Source organism: Penicillium coprophilum (genome assembly GCF_028826855.1).
Source record: "Penicillium coprophilum strain IBT 35676 chromosome Unknown utg000006l_segment0_segment0, whole genome shotgun sequence".
Classification (NCBI taxonomy): Eukaryota; Fungi; Ascomycota; class Eurotiomycetes; order Eurotiales; family Aspergillaceae; genus Penicillium; species Penicillium coprophilum.
Window position 1 is genome coordinate 368,934 of NW_026622725.1, and position 13,283 is coordinate 382,216.

Sequence of the window (13,283 nt, forward strand, 5' to 3'; positions counted from 1 at the left end):
ATATGTCTACGCAAAGCTTGAAATTGGTAGGTAAAAGTTCAATATTTTCAAGTAGAGGCTTATGAATCCACCGTCGTGTTTCTCGTATTGCATCATAGCTTCCCCCAGTTCGATGGGCGTCTCTCTCCAATTCATTTCGGAATATAGCTGGGGTTCCCCTCATGGAAACACCAAACCACGCAAGGCAGCGGAAGCTCGGCTCTGAAGCACCTGATACGTGTCATTATTATCGGCTAGAGGGTAGAGCCATAAGCGGGGGACCAGGCGATCGGTACATACAAGCCGATGGATTGGGGATAGGCCTCACGTGTGAGATCACCCCTCACTGACAGCCATCAGTACAAGCTACAGGTCTTCAATGCAACCCAGCACTCCTCTCGGGGATTGATTAAAAATAGCTGAGAGGTACGGGGTACTCCATAGAAGTCAGGAGATCACCGATCGATGCATGTCGCAATATCAACCCCGGCCGGAAGCGGGATTATACTACGTATAGATGTGATACCGTCGGTAAATTGCAGGTGGCTTGGATCTAGGTCTGCTAACTGGTGTACAAAGTGCCGCCGGCTCGGGGCGTCGCAAGCTTACCCCGAGCCAATCCGCGACGTTGAAATGAAACTAGACCCGATCGGTAATGGTAAGGACACGGTCCAGAAGAGCACAAATCTCGAACAATGTATATGGGATCTAGGCTGGGTCTCTTCACGAAGGTGTAGACACGTCATGAAATTTAGACATGTTTCACAAAGGAATATGAACCGGATGGTAGCTGTCCCAAGTAGGGGATGAGATACATAGAGGGAGGACTGAGAATGTGCTAAGCTTCTCAGCCAAGGATGCCGAGAAAGGCTAAAAGAGAAAATCCCCGTGCCTGGTATGCGCGGGTGCGTCGGTGACGCGAGATGCATATTTTTCTGGCCCCCAAAATGTGCACTCTAGGCTACCCCCTTAGCGTCAGTCAGAATCAGCTCGAGATACGTGCGGGGAATTTGCCTCCGTGGGCTTGGGTTTGTAAAGAATTTGGAGATGATCGACCGTTGTCTGTGAAGGTCCGGGAGGGGCGCACCGCTGGTTGGTTATTATCTCCGAACGTAGACTGTACCTAGCGAGTCAGGCGGATTTAGCAAGGAAACGATCGAGAATGGAGGTTGCCTACCAACGTAAGGAGGGAAGTACTCACTTGGGCTTAGATAGGGCGCACTTTGGTGACCCCATGCGAGAAAAAAATATATCAGTGGACAAAACACTACGGAGTCTGCAACGAAAGGATATCCTAAAAGGGAAAGCAATTCGGAAAATTGATTGACTAGGATCCATGTTCTAGATACTACTGAATGAACATGTGATATACTATCTCCAATTCTTACGTTTGTTTGTTTTTTAGATTGAGATATAGACATAGATTCATCCATGAGAGCGACTCCATTTCCCAGAAACACAACCAATCTAGAATTTCGAATGATCGGACGTCTGGGCGTTCGCTTAGCATTGTCTGGCCTGTGGCTAACGATCTATTTACAAGGATGCCTTGTCTGTATCAAATGTGTACGTCATCCTTAGAACTAGTCCAAATAATTGTTATTACTAGTTTCAAGTCAATTGGATCTCTAAAAAGATTGAAAACAAGGCTGAAAACTGTTTCCCGAAGAGACAATGAGGCAATGTATACCCCTTTCCATGTACACCCGCAACTGTTGAAGAGCCAAATTCAGCCCTACGGCACTCGAGTTGACCCGCATGACAATTCGCCCTTCGGCCTAGACCGACCATGTGAGACATTATCACGTAAAGAAACCCACCTTCCAAGATGAGGTGTAAGGTATAGCTTACTTCGTAAAGTGAGCCCTGCGGGTGTCAGTGTCGATAATGTGTCTCACCTCCCTAAGAATCAGTATTCAGTATTATTGGAGATTGATCTCTGGAAGCAAACCGGTGAAATTTATTCCACGCGTATAGTCAAGCACATAGCATCGAAGGCTGGTAATGCCTAAAACAGAACTAGTTGAATCAGCAAGGGGCTGGTGCAGTCATGTGACGCTACATAAACAAGGCAGCCAGATCGTGATCTTGTTTACTGTCCTGCACCCGATTTTGACATCATGAATGGCTACCCCGTGATGCTCCGACCGCAAGGTGGCTCCCGTATCATTGGATTCGGCACGACGGGAATCGTGTGCCAGAGCAGTCGGCATCCGGAGCAGGTTATTAAAGGCCCGCTCAGACACAATCTTCAAGGCTGCAGTGCAGAAGTCACCGAAACAACATTGCATAACGAGGAGCATTCGATTTCATGTTTTGAGCGCGAAAAGCTCATTTACAGTATACTACCGAAGGACCCAGCTATCCTTGATTGCCTCGCAATTACAGAAGATGGTATACACTTTCCTTTTCTACGACTTGGCAACTTACGCGAATATCTTGAACTTCATCATCAAACCATCCCAAGTCAAATCCGACAGCAGTGGATTATAGCGGCCGCTAGTGCTATCTCTATACTACATCGCTATGGAGTTATACATTCCGACATCAGTGCTAGGAACTTTCTCGTCGCCGATGACTTGTCGATTAAGCTTTGCGACTTTTCAGGGTCAGCAATAGAAGAGCAAGGTTCTCTTGTGCAGGAGGAAGATCGATATCGAATGGCTCCGGACTCTCCGCGGTCTACTATGACAGACATTTTTGCATTTGGGTGTCTGATATTTGAGATCACGACTGGCCATCGCCCATACGAGGAAATCGATGATGAAAATTATCAAGAAATTGAAAGTCGTTACGCCGATGGACAGTACCCGTGCATTGACGGGTTGCCTTACCAAGAGGTCATGTATAAATGCTGGACTTGTCGATACAAAAACCTTGACCAGCTTAGGTATGATCTGCAGAAAGAAAATGATAATATGACGCGCTTGTAGTTCAATATGAAAACCGCCTATCAGATAGAATGGCATCGCTCTTCGCGATAGTACTGAGAACAAAGATTTGAGACAGACTCAATCTAGGGTCCGATACGAGCTAGACACAAACCAGATCAGGCTGGTCCATTCAAGAGCAGTGCTTGAACTATAGAGTAATTTTCCTCTGAGAAAAAAGGAGTCAAAGTCTGGAGAAATTTCGAGATAGCTATACCCCGGGTTATGCCAGGAACTCCGCCGGGACAGACTAACCAAATTTTTCTGTGTCTGGTTGTATCTAACATACATCATCCACGAATCATGAGAATGGAGTATTTTTCTTGATGACTGCTCTGCCCCTTTCTGGTCCTTTGCAATATTTCCCCCAATCTCTTCGATAACCAGCTAATACTCGTTGCTGTCATCTTCATCACTAAATGGATAACCCGTAGGTAGTAAGCAGCAGAAAGAAAGAAGGGGGGGAAGAAAGATAAAAACAGAAAGAAAGCAGAAACACCAAAGGAAGTCGGGAGGGGAGAAGAAGAAATCGTAGCAACATCTTTCTTGCTCTGTTCCCTCCCTCTCGGAATAAGAAGTTTTTTGTGGAGGTAGTGAAAGCCTTCTGGGGCTTGCTAATAAGCGAGGGTTCAATGATTGAAGAATGTGACTCCACATCGATAGTTGACAGTAGTCGAACAAATGCTTCCCATGTCATGCGAACAAACACACCCGCGGATTAACTGGTCCCATGCCCTTACGCATCGTTATTTCATCTGGAACCTTGCTGGCATATTTTCGTAACTCGCACAAATCCTTACATCACTTGTGTGGCTTCTCCGTTGGCGATAAACAAAGAAACCACCTGTGTCTCTCGATTATAAACCTATAGTGACTGGGTGCTCGGGAAAAAGTAGGCATTGAGCTTGAAGGATGGCTACAGGTAGGAATCCCAAACATAGGCACGGCATTTAAGGGCAAGCTGATCAGATTGATTCCACTATCAGGGTTTCGTTCTGCACTGCATTGAATATTTCATCGGTTGAAGTGGATGGTTTACCCGAATGGGCAAGTGATCGTATTGCTCGAGCAATTCTCTGTGTGAAGGATATGTTGCCGACCCGCAGATTTTTGAGAGCATGCGAAGTACACACAGCTAACACCTGCATGGTAGTTGAATTGCTAGTAAAAGCTTCTGCGGTATGACAGCAATCAAGGATGAAGAAAATAACCATAGGCAAGCCGTGATAGGCCAAATCACCCTCCACTCCATTCCATGGGATTGGCGTTATTCTTTGAAGGAAAGAAATAAGTCACATATATTGTCAATCTTGCTATGACTAGCGTAGAAGAAGACGAAGGGGGGTAATTTGTGGCTTTGTCCTTCGATCTGGGTTCTAAGATCAATTGGGTCTTGCGATGCCAGCTGGTAGTAGTATCCTTGCTTTTTGGGACGCAAGTCTGGCAGGTAATGCCGGAAATCCCGAGTGTCATACGTGGGGATATCGGCGTATCTTGAGCACCGGTGTCCTCATCGTGCCAACACGTAGCAAGATCCATGATGTGGGTGTGGTGATTTCTCATTTTAACTGCCCTTTCCATGGTTGCTTCAAATCAAAACAGCCAGATTCTTGGGTATCACCATAACAGGGACCTTGAATCCCGAGAAAGGATGGGGTGGGTGGGGGTCAAAATCCCCAAAGGTTGAGAATGCCATGATGGTTGGAGTCGGATATCCCCCATCAGGACGATTCGTTGAAAGCAATGTGAGGCAGGTGATAAGGAAAAGGAGATGAAGTTTTTCTGAGATGGTTGGCAGCAGGAATAAGAGGTAATTGGTAGATGAGGGAGGTGCGAGATTATCTTGGTGGTTGGTAAGCGGAATTTCTGCTTAGGTGCAGGTGAGAAGTTACTAACTTCCAAGGTTGTTTAGTCTGGTCACATCAGACACTCATCTCAGCTCTGTATAGATTTGGAATAAACTCTGACACTCCTAGAGACGATCTAAACTTTCGGTGAATCAAGTCACTCATTTTTTAGATGTTCTTTCATCTCTCTTTTTAAGATATTTCATTTGCCGACTTTATGGCCTTGTTCTATCCAACCCCGGAGACCATCATAGTTTGTCAGCTGTTAAAGAGTCCTACGTGTGAATATCCACCAACAGCGAGATGAATGACGACCAATAAGTTGTCAGCATGAATATATCGGCGTCCGGGTGATAGGCTTGATACGCTAGATAGATCGATAATTTGCGACTTGCCCTAGAAAGATGAGACATGCTATGCGGTCAGGCATGAGAGCCTCCAACAATGATCAAAGCGTAGCTCTTCTTGATCAGAATCGTAAACGAGAACGCAGTCTGAGAGAATATAACTATACTTTTGAATTCCCCAGTGTCTCTCACATAGTCAAAGTTTAACTAGTGGCACCACTGGCTTCCGCTTTGCGAGGGTGTCGGTACGCATTCGCTGAAACAGTTGACTTATGGCCGGGGGCTTGATAGACAGGAACCTGCAATTTAGTCACCTCTCCTCGTTCCTCTCTTCTAGGGTCGTGTTTCCTTTGCATCTGGCATTTTTCAAACCCTGAAAACTAGCATACACAAGGAAATGGCACCTCACTGGTGCGTAGTCTGACAGTTAAGGTCGGCTCACCGTTTCAAGAAAGCTTGGCATATCTGGGGAAAGAGCGTGACTCCGGTGGGAGTCAACTATTTTCCCTGCTTGCTATGCGCCTTGGGACGATTTTGTTGGTGGGCAATAAATGAGAGTGAAAAGAAAGTTCAGTTGGAGTCGTTTTTCCTTTTCACTTGAGCAACTCAGGGCGACAAGACCTGTCCATGTTCTCTTGAATTCCCACAAAATCAGGCGAGTCATGCATAGAATATGGGGCCTATTACTGCGGGCACTCCTACTCCACAGCCCTAGGGGTTAAATTTTACCTACTAATAGAAAAAATGGCCAATCACTTCCGGCTCTTTTGCCAACGACCAATTCTCACTGAGTTTACGGACGCCAGGATTGCAACGTTCCAGACAATGCTTTCCAGGGCTTTTATCATATAACCCAAAGGCTGATTTGTATCTGCGAATTATTACCCCTATCTTCAAATTCGAGCCCATACCCATTTCAAACGACCCAATCAGGAAATTCCGCACACACACAAACGCGGGGTCGCCAAGCCCTGGAGAGACACTAGCGCATGCACCCATCAGCAATGAGATCATCGTACGGACCAACCCCAGCGCAGTGACGACGCCCTCAGTAAAAGAAGATACTTGATAGGACAGGCTGTTGGGAAAGTGTCTGCCTGAGGTATCATGTATCGTGTATGGTGGGGGCCGAGCACACTCCTGATTCCTTTGGGCGATGGCGGAGTGGATCTCAGATTCTGGGGATTCTTCAGCCGAGTGGATCTGTCACTTCTCAGTTTATACATCGAGTGACTTGTTGACTTGTACTGGTACATGATCTCTGGTAAGGGGGGATTGGGTTGGGTATTTATACAGTTCCACCATTTATATGTGTGTACCCTGGTGGAAATATACGGGGTTCGCTCTGTTTACACACCCCTTGGTTGGACGGCGCGTATCGCTTTATGGCTGACAAGGGCTAGGTCTAGCCTAGCCTCTTGGTGTGTTCATCTAGGCAGTCTGTTATTCAGTCATTATTACCATGCGCTCTTCAAACTTTCGTGGTCATTGCCGGCACTTTCGGCTGAGCGATGTCATTCTTACCATAACATACAGGTCTTCTACGTTTCTAACACATAATGAATAACGGCAAGTTTAGAGATGGTAGATATCATTCAATGTAGACTCAGGGATGTTTGTAAGTTATTCATTGTGATCGTATCAAGTTAGGGTACAGTAGCCCTGAAAACAAAAACGCCAGGTCTATCTTGCCATTCTATGGCGAAGATGCAAATGACCGACCGAACAAAAGAAAGAAATGTCCCATCTAGGGCGTAAAGGGTTCCGCCAGCCGCACACAACCGATCAGACACAGCTGTTGTCGATGGATACATGGCGACGAGGGATAAAGGGGTATGTGTGTGAAGAGTAGTGGGAAATACGCGTGAGAGTTGTAAAATCATGGACTCAAGTCAAGTCGAGTAGGTAGACAAGGCTGCCCCATCTACCGAGCAACACGCTTCAGATATCGCATTGTGAGGTACACAGCCGCCATGCTGGTGTAAAGACCGCCACCGGCAGTGACCCAAACAGGACGGTGGACACTGAGGGAAGTGCGAAAGAGGTTGGCTTCCTTGGGTTGTCTCTCTCCTTTGGGTAGTGTTAGTTATATATGAATATAAGGAGCAAGGTAGATCAGACGGTCGGAAGGCGAGAGGGAAGAACTTACCCTGTTGGAAGATACGCTGGCGCAGGTTGTTCAGACCCTGCCTTGAGCGAGCAGGGAGTGCTTGCAGTTGCTGCATGATAGGACCCATGGCTGCCGACATCTTGAATGTAGTGTGTGGAATAGTGTGCTGAAAATGGACAAGTCAAGTTGATGCTGCAAGTGTGATGGTAGATGATGGATGTAAATGGTGGAGGGGAGAGTTTCTGAGAAGCAAACAAGTACACAAGGCAGGACTGAAGGACTTATATACACTGTATCATCTGACTGAATGCGGGGTTGGGAGTCAGTTAGGACTTGGGACTGACTGAAAGGTGACATCTAACCCCTGTACGGTGGCAAGCCAATGATCGCGATGCGTCACATAGCCTAGGAGTCGTTGACTGAGTTTCAGAATCCATGTATCCCCTGATGGCTGAAGTGGTCTCGACTTGATGTCGTGGTGATTCAAGTCCGTGTGTTCCATGGCTTGTGAGATCTACTTTGAAGTATCTACTACTCTGTTGGTCGAGATGTAAATATTGAAGAGACTTAACACAGTAGGGCTATTCAGGCCATGATAACCGCCCTTCGAATTGATAGTGGGCAGTGCCAGTCGATCATAATGGGGGCGCATTGACCAGATTAACCCTTTCCCCCACATTCTGTTTGGTGTTGAAGCGGTCTTGACTGGCCTTGGCTTAATGTTATTGGCCAGGTTTTGCGTCAGACTCAAAGTACACGAATACGTGTATATTAGGACAATACAAGTACCTGTGTACCTTCATTTACTGTACATTGTGACACATAAAGATAAGGGGCCGAGAGAGATCGTCAGCCTAGAAGTAGGTTCCCCTGAGATCACAAGCTAAAAACAGGACTATATACTGTCATATCTAGTTTGCGATGTGTGTATGTGTGTGTAGATGTTATGTTAACGTGAGAAAAGTGGAATGTGGTGGAGTCCGGAGGGTTTGGCCCGGTCCCACACAAATCTGGGGGGATTGTGGGGTTAGTGGGCCTGGCTGAGCTTACATTGACTCGTCCAGCCTACTTCATATTAAACACGAAAAAGTGTCATTTGTGAGCATCAAGGTGAGTATAGTTCACTCAATAGTGACAGGTAAAGCTAAAGGAAATATCAGGTACACCGTCCGTACCTGTAACTCGGATCAGTTGCAAGGTCTAGATATCTGCGAAAAACATACGTATAAGAGAAATTCCGAGATTGTCTTCACTAGAAGTATAGAGTGTGCTAAGAGCAAAACTCAGACTAAGGTGACCCCATTCACGCCATTTATCGTAGATAGAGTATCAATCCTGACGAGGCTTTTATCATTCACAGTGTAGAAGATAACACAGACGATCTTGAAGAGGCGATGGGATATGGATTGCTATAATTTCAGGTGCGACTGAGACACCCTTTCAAACCACAGAGTCAAAAGGCATACATTCCCTATCACACACATGTATTCTTTCCCAGCGCATATTCGAAACCACAACAGCCTAGATCACAACTTTATAAGAATAGCTCTCTTTTACTAGGATCATTATGTGACATATATTAGTCTCACGTGCATCAAGCCACTGTACTTCTACAGCCTGCCCCTGTTACCAAATCGCGTATAAATACAACACCAACCTGCCCCTAGGGAAATACCACTTGTTCACGTCAAGTACCCCGACCAATAACTATTTTTCTCGGGTAGGATACTATAATGACGCCAGATCAATGTGAAAGATTGTCCACCTACCTGAGGAATCAAGTGACCTCGACTGTTCCTCTAGAAATTAGGCCATCGTCTATCACAGGAGCGAGAAATGGCTTATTCACGACTAGAGCTATTGCCGAGGGCGAGGAAATCTTCCGATCCGACCCATTGATTACTTGTGTCGATAACGGCATGCAGGCTACAGTTTGCGATTATTGTTTCTCGTATAGTCGAAGCTCAATCCTACCTAGCGGACAATTTCGTCAGACCTTGAAAGAAATGGCTCCTTTGAAAATATGCAGTAGATGCAAAGTTTGCTACTATTGTTCCAAAGTAGACTCTTTGATTCCGAAAGCACTTTATCTCCGTCTCTGACTATTTTTTTGAAAGAACTGCCAGTTGAATGCCTGGGGACGCTATCACCGGCATGAGTGTCCGATTCTAAGTGAGGAAAAGGACCTCAATACCAGAACACGAGCCCTCTACAGACTAATTGGTATGCAAAAGGCTGGTTTGATAGATGCCACACAATGGGACGCTTTCAATCACCTCGAAACCCACAATGCAGAGCACCTCAGAGGTCCCATGTCTACGGCGATAGTGAATGCTTCGATATTCGCGGCAATGAGGACAGATATGCATATCGAGGAAATTCAGAAGATTTACTGCGCGGTATGCGACTGACCATATCCGAGTGTGTTACAAGCATGGTTTAACACATATCAGATACTTACCAACGCCATGTGTATCAAGTCAGCAGAAGGATCGGTACCAGTTCTTGGTACGACAGTCGATCTTGTCGGTTCCTTCATGAACCACTCATGTAATCCGACGGCCTTCGTATTTTTTGAGGGTCGACAGATGCGAGTCCGAGCTCTGCGTCCACTTCGTGCCGGAGAAGAGATTTGTCAGTCATATGCGGATTTATCTTCTTCTGTCTTCCATCGACAGGAAGCAATCGAAAAAGACTACTTCTTCAAATGTGCTTGTAAGTACTGCGAGTTTTACAAGCTCCTAATGAAAAGATATTTACAGAACATCTAGGTGCGAGATGCCAGGATGAAGTGAAAGAACTCGAGGAAAAAGCTCCTACTGACGTCGACTGGTTGAAAAAGCTCGATAATGCTCAACGGCGCCTATTGGATCTTGCAAACAATGCGATCAATCACCATAATCAAACAGGCATGCATATGGAACTCGCAGAGCTGGAGGCAGATTCTGAAAAGATTATTCGCGGACCATTTCCACACGGCACGTGGCCCGATGGCATGCCACCACTGGCTTCTATTCATCGTATCTTCGCTCGAATTTGCAAGAACAACGATGATATCTCAGGGGCACTGCGCTACTCGTTGAAGGCTTCACTCACTCTACGAGAGCGAGTGGGCGATATCTGGGTTCATTCTTTGTTTGATACGATACAAATTATATCGCTGCTTGTTTCGTTACCAGACCAATATCCTATTCTCCGGGAAAACAGCCTGTTTTCGAAAGATGATTGCTGGAATGTTCTCCATGGTTATCTAGGCGCGCTGAAGCGAGGTGCGACACACGCCTTTGGATCGGACTCTCTTTATACGAGAGCGATCGCGAATTGGTACTCAAACGCTATGCTTTCTGCCGGTCAGCCTCATCCTGAGACTCGGAGGTTTAAGGTTGTCTATGGTGTGTCACAGAAAAGGCTGCTTGGGTGGGCAGGCATCGAGGAAAGTAGAGGAGTTGATGTGTTGTCTTGATATTATTTCGCGGTGTACGTCCTTATATTGGGGTGAAAGATACCGAGGACTTACATGCCAGATATTGACGCAATTTGATTTGAAAATTTGTCCTTCAGTCACCTCGTCGTTGTTTGGATAGCATTGGCCAGTAACATTGTTTAAACCCTTCTAGCCCATCTTTTTCTAGGCTGTTTGGGAACCTTATTTCCCTTTCGCTAGAAAGCAACAGCATCGTGCACCTGCCGAGTCTTGGATTCGAACCGGGTTGGACGGGAAGAGGAGACCTGGGAAGGCATCTATCACAGTCTGTCTCGGCAAAATGTAAAACTGGACTCGGCTTCTCGTCAACATGTGTCTTAGACTGTAGGAATATAGCAGTCACACAGTCAGAGCACGGTAAACGCTACAAGATTTCTTGCCGATCCAAGCGTGGTTTAGGGGTCTTCCAAGATCACTTTCTGTGTGCCTATATGAATGAACATGAAGTGCTTTTGCGCTTGAAAATATATTTGCGTAGATGTAGTATAATATATAATAGACGGGGTACCCAAGCAAGTATTAACTAGCCTATGTCTACCATGTCTAGGTTCACACCGCGAGGCGCACGACATATCCGACGTGCGTCATCGGGCATACTTGTCCAAATGACCTGGTTGACCTCCTTTCCAACCTGCTCGATCGCATCCATTGCCCAAAGGACATCGAGATGCTCATATTCCTCGATGACTTTCGAATGAACGAGGCTCACATGGGGTTCACGGCCGCTCTGGAAGCGATTCAGAAGTCGGCGACCATCAACAAGAGCATCAGAGCCTCCGATCCAAAATGCAAACGGGGGTGTTTTCGGCCCATACCAGGGGGCTGGGGCCGGACTTCCCAAACATGCGTCTCGCGGATCGTCACCATGCTCAGAAACAGTGTCTCGTCTATGCGAGTTCGTGTTTGTCTCAAGAAGGAGCTCGTTTTCTGTAGACAGAATGCATTTATGTTTTGCGAAGCTCTCACTTCCCAGCCACCAGCGCATCAACTCAACACTGACATAGACAGGAGCGAACTGGAACATTCGGTGGCGAAGATCACGCTCCCATCGCGTGTCTGACCAGTCGAACAAAAAGGAGAAGACCCAATACGCTAGGGTTCCATATACCCTAGACGGCAGCAGACGCTGGGCAGTCATCATGGAGGGAATGAAAGAGTGAATTCCGAAGATAAGTCGGAACATCGCCGGAGGAAGAAGGGTAATGAAACGGAAATATGGTCTGCTCACAAGCGGCCCGGCATATGCAGCCGGTGCAAGTGCGCAGAAAACAGAGATATATTCACCCAATTCAGGGCGATGGTCTTTGGCTAGAGCAACGAATGTCTGCGTGGTTCCTTGGGAGTGGCAAACGAGACCTAGCTTCTCGAATCCAGTCTCGTAGAGCACCCGTGAAGTGAGTGCTGCAAGATCCAGCGTCCCAAGATGCCGGACATCCCACGACCACATACGCGGGTCGTCGGCCGACAAAGTGGTGTGCTCAGGGTGCGATCCACAGCGGTTATTCCCTAACCAGACGTCATACCCAGACTTGCATAGGTAAAATGCGAGACTATCCTCGTCGTTGGTGCAGAATGCACCCGAGTTTTGCAGCAGTCCATGGACCAGGAGAACAGGATATCGACGATTTAATTGTGGACGGGGTGTAGACGGGGTTTTCGGCTTGGTGAAAACATCCGGCCCACGCTCACGTCGCTCTTCTGGTGATAATGCGTCATACTCCTGGGGATTGTAAACGTGCCACAGGGTGATGATGAAACCGTCCTCAGTCTGAACCCGAAATGTTTCCACGTCAAGACCAACTCGCCGGGCATAGTATGCAACATCGCTAACCAAAATATCCTTGCCTCCTTCCAACGACGGGCATTCTTGGCATTCTTCGGGTCCCTGTTCCTCATCCATATCCCTTTTCTGCTGGCGCAGAGCCCACCTCCGATCTGCATTGACCCTGACCTTCCTGCGCTCGGTCTCCTCTTTATAGAACGACCTCATCGTATCTGGATTCTGGCCGCTGCATCTTAATCGGATTTCAGAAATTGCGACTACAGCTGTGCGGAACAAGGCCCCGACAAATACCGCCGCCAAAAAGCATAGCGACAGAAAGAACGAGGCGATGATAAACATATAGTGGTGGACCCTGCGCAATGCAGATGGGGGACCGTACGAGGGCATGGGTGGGAAGAGCGGGTGGTCTGCAGTCAGGAAATGGAGGCCTGTCGAATGTTGTTTTTCTCTACATGAGGATGTTCCAGTGAAGCCCTTGGTCGACATAGCCTTGCCTTCGCTGACCTCAATCTCCATTATTCCTTTCTTGTCGGATTGTATTCGGTCGGATTGGACGTCTGGCATGGCTGCACCGGCGTGACTCGACTCCGCACGTGTGGTCGGTATGAGGGGTTCGAGCGGAATGGTTGTGACTGACATTGTAACAAATTTCACTCATCATCCGGAGTCCAGATAGCACATTGTGATATATCTCTAGACTTCGGGGATGGCGAATAGAGTGCGGAGTACCTAAATCCTAGGCGATCATCAAGTACGGAGTACGGGGTACCTCGGCGCGCATTGCTTTCTGCATGCCAAGCCCC

General features: G+C 47.1%; 5 protein-coding genes across 5 annotated transcripts; 2 read left to right on the plus strand and 3 right to left on the minus strand.

Annotated features, from left to right (window-relative positions):
* Positions 1 to 2,099: 2,099 nt before the first annotated feature.
* N7500_009159 (uncharacterized protein) lies at positions 2,100 to 2,912 on the plus strand (the record flags this gene model as incomplete). The annotated part of the gene is made up of 1 exon (XM_056680300.1): positions 2,100 to 2,912. The coding sequence occupies one exon, from the start codon at positions 2,100 to 2,102 to the stop codon at positions 2,910 to 2,912; it is 813 nt and encodes a 270-aa protein (XP_056527682.1).
* A 626-nt stretch (positions 2,913 to 3,538) lies between these two features.
* N7500_009160 (uncharacterized protein) lies at positions 3,539 to 4,123 on the minus strand (the record flags this gene model as incomplete). Its single annotated transcript, XM_056680301.1, has 3 exons — positions 3,539 to 3,644; positions 3,710 to 3,774; positions 3,890 to 4,123. The coding sequence occupies 3 exons, from the start codon at positions 4,121 to 4,123 to the stop codon at positions 3,539 to 3,541; spliced, it is 405 nt and encodes a 134-aa protein (XP_056527683.1).
* A 2,904-nt stretch (positions 4,124 to 7,027) lies between these two features.
* N7500_009161 (uncharacterized protein) lies at positions 7,028 to 7,352 on the minus strand (the record flags this gene model as incomplete). The annotated part of the gene is made up of 2 exons (XM_056680302.1): positions 7,028 to 7,173; positions 7,253 to 7,352. 2 exons carry the CDS (start codon positions 7,350 to 7,352, stop codon positions 7,028 to 7,030), a joined length of 246 nt encoding a protein of 81 aa, XP_056527684.1.
* Positions 7,353 to 9,564: 2,212 nt separating this feature from the next.
* N7500_009162 (SET domain-containing protein) lies at positions 9,565 to 10,676 on the plus strand (the record flags this gene model as incomplete). The annotated part of the gene is made up of 3 exons (XM_056680303.1): positions 9,565 to 9,612; positions 9,667 to 9,928; positions 9,985 to 10,676. The coding sequence occupies 3 exons, from the start codon at positions 9,565 to 9,567 to the stop codon at positions 10,674 to 10,676; spliced, it is 1,002 nt and encodes a 333-aa protein (XP_056527685.1).
* Positions 10,677 to 11,220: 544 nt separating this feature from the next.
* Positions 11,221 to 13,119, minus strand: N7500_009163 (putative ab-hydrolase associated lipase; the record flags this gene model as incomplete). The annotated part of the gene is made up of 1 exon (XM_056680304.1): positions 11,221 to 13,119. The coding sequence occupies one exon, from the start codon at positions 13,117 to 13,119 to the stop codon at positions 11,221 to 11,223; it is 1,899 nt and encodes a 632-aa protein (XP_056527686.1).
* Positions 13,120 to 13,283: the final 164 nt, after the last annotated feature.